This window comes from Oryza glaberrima, chromosome 7 (genome assembly GCF_000147395.1).
Source record: "Oryza glaberrima chromosome 7, OglaRS2, whole genome shotgun sequence".
In the NCBI taxonomy this organism is placed as follows: domain Eukaryota; kingdom Viridiplantae; phylum Streptophyta; class Magnoliopsida; order Poales; family Poaceae; genus Oryza; species Oryza glaberrima.
The window spans coordinates 4552713-4562275 of NC_068332.1; the positions used below are offsets into that span (position 1 = coordinate 4552713).

At 43.9% G+C, this 9563-nt stretch overlaps 1 protein-coding gene across 1 annotated transcript; it reads right to left on the bottom strand.

The window, feature by feature from the left end:
* Positions 1–838: 838 nt before the first annotated feature.
* On the bottom strand, positions 839–2156 carry LOC127780923 (auxin-responsive protein IAA24). Its single transcript, XM_052307914.1, has 3 exons — positions 1805–2156; positions 1370–1717; positions 839–1257 (listed from the first exon to the last, which is right to left on the bottom strand). The coding sequence occupies exons 1-3, from the start codon at positions 2059–2061 to the stop codon at positions 1200–1202; spliced, it is 663 nt and encodes a 220-aa protein (XP_052163874.1). The 5' UTR covers positions 2062–2156; the 3' UTR covers positions 839–1199.
* Positions 2157–9563: the final 7407 nt, after the last annotated feature.

Here is a 9563-nt window from a genome sequence, read left to right on the forward strand (position 1 = left end):
GCTGCCCTGCATGCTTTTTTCTTTCAGAGATTAACATCACCATTACAGTATCGTTTTGCTTCCCCCAGTGCTGATCAGGTCACATGGCTCCTCTTAACGTCTGGATCTCTGATCATATGATGGCAGGTGGTCGGCTGTCGTTATTTTCAGTACATTTCCTCACTGTTGCAGCTGCAGCTGCAGGCCATGGCTCGGGCAGCGTGATATTCTGGCTGCAGGAGAATTCCTGGAAGGTGGGGCACCAGCCAGCCATGCATACGCATCATCTTGTCCTCTGAATAATCATCATCGTCATCAGCTGTGATACTATGTGAGTATTTTTGACAGAATTTTTTTTGTGTCCTTTTCCTTGTCTTGCTGGTGCAGAGTGCAGACTGCATATGGTGTGGCATGAACTGCTCCCCTGAGGAAGCAGCAAGGCAGCATTGCGTGGCTTTCTGTGCGTTTGGATTCTTCTATGGAGTTTTTATTTATTTTTTCGAGGTAATTCTTCCACGGAGTTTGTGCTGATTCATCCGTGCATCTGCATCTGCTTGGTTGGCAGTGTGGGCAGGCAGCCAGGCAAGGGCCTTATCTTCTTCAGAGTTTGAACCAATGGCCTGCAGGTTAAGCACTTGATTGGTCTTCAAGGCATAAATCTTGCTGAAATTAATTTACTTCTTTGATTAGATCACCAATAAGATCAAATTGTTTGTGTGTGTCTGTGTTCATTCAGATCAGGTATATAGCCTTGACATGCCTTTGATCTTATTCAGATCTGAACAAGGAATTACCTCTGATCTGACAAATACTGGCTTGGTACTGTATTTATGATATGAACACAGAGAAACAAGGAATCTTTGGTGTGGAGAAATGACCAAGCTTAAGTCAAATTTCTCCCTTTTTTCATATTTTCCAGCCTTCGCTCATACAGTACAAAACTCAAACTGAAAAAAGAAATGAGCCTAATTAAAAGACTATATACACAGTTCATACATCTTGTCCCTCTTGGATTCAGAAACACTGAAACAAGGCAGTGCCTAAACTCTCTCTGTACAGCAACGAAGAGCACAAGCCATCAGGGCTCTTCTAGTCCTCTGCTCCCTTCTTGATCCCATTCATCTCATGCCATGTGATTCATGATCTCTGATTCATCATCCATCTTCTCATGTGGTGTTTCCTAGCCTGTGATTTGTCTCCTTTGATCATCCATCAGACCATCACCTGGCTTCAGAGCCCTTCATGATCCTCAACTTCTTGCAGGAAGAGATGAACATTCTGCAAAAGAAACAGAGCAACCTAGAGTTAGATACAGATCTGAAGAAACTGATAACATGTCATCTGAATATTCTGAATATCTGATGATGATGATGATGATGATGGCACTTACTCCCAGGGCACATCTCCAACAAGCATGAGGTCACCGTCCTTGTCCTCGTAGGCAATGGCGAACTGGCCATCGCTGCATCCGTCAGAGGCGGTTGCAGAGAAGCACTTGGTGAAGAGGAGATCCAGTGCCTCCCTCAGCTCCCTGTAGCCCTTGCACATCTTGAGATCAACCTTCCTCAGGTATGGTGCCCCATCCATGCTCACCTTCACATACAGCCCTACTCCCTGCTGCTGCTGCTTCTGTTTCTCATCACCACCCTTCTTGGTTGCGGCGGCGGCGGCGGCGGCGGCCTGATGGAAGGTGTTCCTCCGGTATGCCCTCACTGGTGGCCATCCTACCACCTGTGCCCTGAACCAAGGAGAATTTTAGCCATGGTTAGTTTTGTGTTGTTGTTGTTACAGGTGTTTGTGCAGGGTCAGGGGGTTGTGAGCTTACTTGGCCGGTGCGGCGGTGTCGTCGTCGTGCTCGTCGCCGGCGGCGGAAGTGCCGGTGCCGGAGGCCATGCTGTCCGTGCTCTCCAGCGACCGCTTCGCCCCGAGGGACCTCTTCGCCGCCGGGTCGGCGCCGCCGGTGGTGGTGGTGGTGGTGATGCTGCTTCCCGGCGGGCCGAGGCGGAGGCAGAGGTTGTCGGCGTCGGTCTCCGCGGCGGAGGCGAGGCAGCTGGTGCTCCTGAGAGAAGAAGAAGATGCCATGGCTAGCTACTGATTTTCTTGAGAGAAAGAAGAGGAGGAGGAAATGTGGAAGAGGAATTTGGAGGAGAAGATGAGATGAGGACGAAGTGGGGAGGGAGGGGGGGATTGGTTTTAAATGGTGGCGCGCAGGTGTACATGTCGCGCGGTCGGGGAGGCCGGTGGGGCCCACGGGACAGGCGGGCCGGGTGGGGTGGGGCCCACGGGCCGACAGGCGGGCCCCACCGGCTTTGGACGGGATGGGTGGTGGGATTCCCTGCCGGGTCGGGTTGGTTGGCTCGCGCCATGTGACCGACAGGTGGGCCCGCGCGTCACGCGTGCGGTCGGGGCCCCGCCGCCCAATGGGCGGAGCACACGTGGCGACGGTGGGTGCGGCTCGCGCGTGCGGGTTCTGCGACGCTGTCTTTTAAATTTGTGATTTTTTATTATTATTACTCAATATGTCTCAACACATAAACATTTTAGCATTGTGCAAAGTTAAATATTTATAACTTTAATTATTAATTTAAAAATGTAAAAAAATATTAATTATGTAAAATTGATGTTATTAGATTTATCATTAAACAAACTATCACAATATGTAACTTTTTTATTTAAAACATCTTAAATAGCGTTGATTAAAATAGTATCTTGAAACCGTGTCAAAGTCTAAAAGTGTTTATATTTTGGGACAGATATTATTTTTCGTTTGTTTTGATTTAAGTTGCGATGCTGTGTTAGTGCAGTGCTTTGTGTTAATTTTTAATCAGAGTTTAGTCAAATGATGTGGACAGGGAATCGACACGGGAAATACAGTTAGATGCTTGGAGTTTCCCTGTATGCCTACATGTGGCTCATTTAATAGTGGGTTATTCGATTTTCTGATTGGACGCGGTGCTCATCATGGCAGACACAGTATGGGCTTGTTATTTTGTTCTTCTACTTGACGAAAAAAATTATATATATCATGCCAATTTTCAGTTAGATGCTGCTTCGGAGAACTGATAGCTACTTACAAGTTGATAATTCGTAATGTATACTTCTGTATGTACAGAGATCCATTTGTTATAAAAGGAAAAGGTATACCTAACTCACTCGAATTATTTTGCTGGAGTAAGTAGCAAATAAAAAAAATCAGCTTATTTTACCACCTAAAATACTCTAAAGCAGATTAATATGACTATCAATTACTTTTAAAATATTTAATTTGCACAGTAGAACACAATTCATTAGTCTTAAAAAATACATCGATAAAATTAATTTTTACTTACTGTAATGCATTATAATACAAATCATAATCAAAGATAAATTTTGAAGACCGTATTATTGTCCAAAACGTTAAGAATTATATATGAGACTGAAGGGAGTGTGTCTTTTTTTCTCTTTATAAAAGCATGTCCAAATTTTATAAAAAAAAATATGTCAATAGTCATTTTCAAAATTTCCCATGGTAGTTGTGTGCTTAATTCCATCTTACATGTTTCCAGTATATTGTGTAATAGTTACTAAAAATTCGAAAACAAAGATATAGGTCCAATGCTATTTACATTCCACAAATTTTCAAGTTTTCAACTGCAGTACAAGTTGTATAAAGAGGGAAAAAAACCAAAAAAAAAACATCATTATTAAGTAACATAAGGCTTTCTCAGTATTTTAGAGGGTTAAATAATACTCCGGTAAAACATTTTAACAGTAGAATAGGCTTTTTTCCGTTACAATTCCTCTACAACATTATGCAGCTTTGGACTCATGCCACACACATCCTTCGCACGCACGGAATATATTGGTCGTGTTCATCACTGCCCTTTGGCCTTTGCGTGTGCACATGCAACGTTTCCAACCATTCTGGTACACCCCATCATCAAATCCATGCATAATAATGATCATTCCCCCCGCAATTTGTGTTCGTCTTTTCTTTTGTACTTGTAGAAGTTTTAGCAAACATCGATCATTTAGTTAGTAGTTTGTGTATACAAAAGGCTAGCCGAAAGGAACCTACTGACGATTAGAGCAAATCGCTAGTTGATTGCATTTACAAACTTTATAAAGAGCACGAGCGAAAAATGCAGCTAGTGATTAAATTTATCTTATAGTTACACAAACATCCAAAGCCAGCATCATTAGTCGATCTACTACTGTCTCTACATGCACATTGCACGGATCGACAATATTTTTTCCCCCTTATTTTAAGGAGAGAGCACCTTTTCCCAATGAGGATAACAAACCAATTAATTAATTATTTCCTTTCTACTAAAATATAAATACTCCATCCGTATCAGGTTATAAGACTTTCTAGCATTGTCTATATATGAATGTGGGCAATGCTAGAAAGTCTTATAATCTGAAATGGAGGAAGTAACAAAGAAGTTAAATTAAATAAGAAATTATTACGAATGGTTGAAATAAGTAGTGGACAAAGAAAAGATAATTGTGGCCTGTTATGATAAAGGAACTACGTGAAAAGATTATTAATATTTTAAATAAGTTTTAAACGTTAAAATTATTTATATTTTGAGACGAACGAGATGTAATTAACTGTTCAATTAGGCTTCAAGCTACGCATGCATACATCCAAACGCGAAGAATAATAGTTTGTCCCCTCTTGCACAGAGAGAACAAAATAAGCACACGTACACTAGCTTTTAACTATACGTACGTGCGAGCTAAGCACGCATGAATGTGCGTAGCTGTCAGTGACACATATATAACGTCCAAATTAGCATTGGATGGATGGGAGAGGCGAAGAAAAATCAACGGGAATTAATGGCCGGTAGCTGATGATCAGGGGTGGCTAATTAGGTCGGGGCTTTTGGTAGCCGTCTCGCTGTCACGGGCATATATGGATACATAAACCTGGCTGTGCTGTGACACTGCTGTGCCTCCTTTTTCCCAAAAGACAAGACACCATTATGCGTACATGCTGGCCCATCGACAGAAAAGCCAGATCGGTTTTATACAACTGTGAGTGAGTATACGTTACTAGCTAGGTGCCTCTCAATGCTCCTAATATCAAGTAGGCTTTTATTTTTCTATTTTCTTTCTTTACTTTTTTTAAGAAAAAAACAAAGTGTAGGTGTTTAGATAAAACCTATTAGTAATCTCAGCATCGAGTCATCTTTTTTACATTCAAGTGTAGGCTTTTATATTAAGAATTTATGAAATCAAATCAATCGTCATCGGATCTGGCCACCATAGATTTTAGCTTGGCTAGGGGTAAATTAATAGCATTTAATAACTAACTGATACAATTAACAACAACTCTTTCTACATCTAACGGAGAACGAGTATAGCTCAGCAGGCAGGGAGCCGAGCAAGCTATTGCCTATTGGGTTGTGTAACTTGTGTTCCATCCCTCGAATAGGTCTTTTTTCACGACTTTCTTCTCTATCAATAATACTGAGTTAACTGTATGTACGGAGCTACGGGCCCCCATTTCTCGTCGGTTCGATTCAACGCACGTTTCGTGGCGAACGTATATAACGAGCTGCAAAATGCGGGAAGGACACGTGTTACGTTACAGCGGCACCATCCATGAGTGCGTGCATTATATTCCTGATCGATCCGGCCAGCCATAAACTCCGGTGCTCCACGCTTTGACTCCACCCATCTCGTCTCGTCTCGTCGGCGCGTCTCGCTTGCCCGGCCCACTCACCCGACACACGGCGTACGCACGTACGACCCCCCCGCCACGCGTACGTACGCTCGCGCGCGCCCCCACGGTTAATGGTGGCGCCTCCCCTCCCGACACATACCACGTACTACACACTTTACCACACTGTACGATCGAGCACCGCAACGTCACGTGGCCGCAGCCAATCGGATGGCGACGCGCTCCCGTGGCGCCGGATGCCGGGGCCGCGGCGTACGTGCGATGCCGATGCGTCGCGTGTGCGTGCACGCATGCGCGGATGCGCCACCTGCCGGCTAGCTCGGCCGCGCTGTGGCCCGCGCGCCCGCACTGCGAGACCAGACCGAGTCTAGGTGAGCGATCGAACGATGCATGCGCGGTGCGCGCGGCTGCGGGGAGGGGCAGGGCAGCGTGGGCTCCGCCGTGTCCGAACCGAACGCGATCGACGGGTGAGATGGTGGAGGCATGGGGGGTGGAGCTATTTATTATGCGTAATGCCATGTACAGTACACCGCCGTCGATAGCGGTCTCAAACTCTCAATCCTTCACATCATCTATCAAAAAAAAAATGTCCTTCACGTCAGATCCGAACGTCCATGGCGGTGGGGACCGTGGTTATATGATATGTACATGTAGAGGTTACGGTTGCCTCAACGCGCTTCAGCTTGGGATTGCGAAACCACTACTCGGGGCCACGCGTTAGGCAACACCGGAGCCCTGTGATATGCATGGGAAAAAATTAGAGGTCGAGGCGAGGCCTAGGACTTGCCGTAGTCGTTGTTGTCACTCGCCGACGTTGTGATAGCCTCGCCACTCCCCACCACTGCCAAGGACTTCTCTCGCAGAGGTCGTCGCCGCTCCTTGCTACCGAAGTCGTCGCCGCAAATCTAGCGAGTTCGCGACCAGATTCAGTGAACTCGTGGCCGATCCGCCGCCGGCGGTTGTCCCTCGACTGTCGCAAGAATGGGGGAGGGAAGAGGCCGGCGGCCAAATCTGACATCGCCGTTCGTAGAGAAGGAATGGCAAGAGGCCGACGAGCTCGCAGCTTAATCCACTGCCGCCATGGGGATCCGCTGTCACTGCTCGCAAAGAAGGGAGGGGGAGTCCAATGATGTTGTCCCTTCCACCATCGCCACTCGCAGAGAAGACGCGGAGGAGAGGCTGGAGGTGGAAGAGAAGTGCACCTGTGGATGCGAAGTAGGCCAGGGGAGCAGCGCTGCTGTGGCTGAAGAGGAGGTGACAACGTTGAGAGGAGGAGGTGGCATTGCGGTCGGCCAGTTGTGGGAATGAGGATAGTGATGGGTAGGAATAGAAAATAAAGAAGATGACAGGAGAGGTTGACGGTGGGTACATATCTATTTTAGGAGTATCTATATATTTCTTTTGTTGTTATAAGATCTAAAATAGTTATTTATAATAACAAATATCATAGGGGCTAGGGGCAGACACACAAAATGTATTTAGAAGTTGTCTTCATTGTAAACATCATGGCTTTTGTATGGTCTTATCCTATGTGGCAGGTTAAGACCACTACTCCATTGTACATGCCCTAATTGGCTGGATTCATTTGACTCGTCTCATCGTGGACTTGATCACAAGCAAAATTTAAGTGATGCTCTTTTTAATAAAGATGGAGATGAAGTTAAGACACGGAAAATAAGAAAGTGAATATATATGATTAATTAAGTTTTAATTATTATAAATTTAAGATGGATTTTGTTCGTTTGAATCGAGTTCTAGCTATTAACATAGATCGTCTTTTGTGCAGTTCCCAATTCAAAATTTCTTATAGTTATAAGTATTTTTAGCTCCACAAATCTATATATTTAGATTTCTATTTCTATTTTGGATTAAATTTTAAACAACTATAATTCAACATACAAACTTTAAATTTACTATAGATCTAAGATATGGAGTTGTGCCTAACAAGATCATAGATCCCCTATTTTTCTTTTTTTCCCCAGCTGCCAGAAGAACGCCGACTGTTTTTATTAAGGTTAAGATAAGAAAAAAAAGTCAGATTACTTGATGACAACGGGGTTATTGTGCTGCCTAAAGCACATGCAGCCAACAATTAGGGGATTTAAACAACCTTAGCTCGACCCAGCAAGTAGATTAAAACTCACTGGCATTGTGTGCCGCAAAGCTACGGGGCGCCATCAAGCTGCTGCTCCAATCAGAAGGGGGCACAATAATCTTGCCGCTCGGCAATGCCCAAAACTCTTCCATAATCGCATCCAATACCAGTTCCCGCACTGTTCTGGAGGTGTGCTTGAAGATCCGAGTGTTTCCTTCATCTCATACCATCCACGTTGCAAATCACGGTCGCATCATACCCGGAGATCTGCGCGGTGAAACATCTAATCTTTGAAGGAAGAGCTCCCCTGAATAAGATCTCCTATTTTCTCCTATTTTCCTAGGATGAGTCTACGGGTCAGGCGCCCGATCGGTTTGGAGAAAAATCGGACGCTGATATCAGCATGATGTCAGCGCCCGATTTACGTGCAAAACTATTTTGAACTGATTTTTCTCTTAAATTATTTATCCAAATCATAACTCGATTGCACCATTAAATTCGTTGCAATTAAATCTTCAAAACAAGACCACACGTGGATATATTCCGACAGAATTTTTTTAGCTTATTATTGAATTATTTTTAAATATTGTACGATGTTCCACCAGGTATATCGGAATTGTTTCATAAATCGAAAATATTTCACTCGTTTAAATGGAGTGTTGTTTCACCTTATATAAAAACAATGTTTCAGCAAATAGTGAAAGAATGTTTCAGTTCACTACAACATTTGATTCATACATAGTGAAACATTATAAGTACACTAGGTGAAACATTTTTCGGTGGAAAAAAATAAAATAAATTCCATTAATAGGGGGTTTTTAAAATATGTGGGTTTTTTATTGCAATGAATATTTCAGTTCACTGCAGCATTATATCTATACATAGTGAAATATTGTGAGTACACTAGGTGAAATATTTTTGGTGGAACAAAAAATAAACCAAATTCCCTTAATAGAGGGGTTCCAAAATATGTGGGTGATTTGTTACAATGGCAGATAGGAGCAGAGACGCGGTGGGGCCCAGAGCCTACATGCAGCGCGTGGGGGGAGGGGCGCGTGGGGGAGCGCCCGATCCGGCTCCCCCCGCGCCGGTCGCCCGGCTTAGAGCATTCTCGACTTTACTATATTATAAGAGGCAGCAATATAAGGATCCGGCTGCTGAAGGCAGAGGCCCACAGTAAAATGAGCCTGTTGCTACAGTAAAACCAATTATTTGTAGTTAATTACTCCCTCCGTTTCATTTTAAGTGCAGCCATAGTTTTCCCCGCCCAACTTTGACCGCCCATCTTATTTTGAAAAAAAAATTAAAAAAAATTAAAACATAAGTCACGAGTAGAGTACTATTCATGTTTTATCATCTCATAACAACAAAAATATTAATTATAAAAATTTTTCAAATAAAACGGACGATCAAAGTTGGGCGCTAAAACTTGTGGTTGCACTTAAAATGGGACGGAAGGAGTACTATAGCAATCAATCTCATTTGTTCGTCGTAAATCGGACGGGCTAAGAATTACCCTAAAATCATGGCACTGTACACTTCATTGTGTGAAGTTAGAGGATCCCGATCCGTAATATATTCACACCTATGTGGCAGAACATAACATCTATGCAATCGTGGCCTCAATTACAAATATAGAACATAAACTACAAGTGCCCCAATATACATGTTACTAACATATCGAACTCGAACGCAATAGTATATATTTTGGCAATTGGACCCGTGCGGGCGAAAAACGGCCCTGCGCGACCGGATGGTCCGAACAGTGTGCCCCCAAGGTCGTCATCGGACTTGTTTCTCCGGCAATGCTCGGTTTGAAAA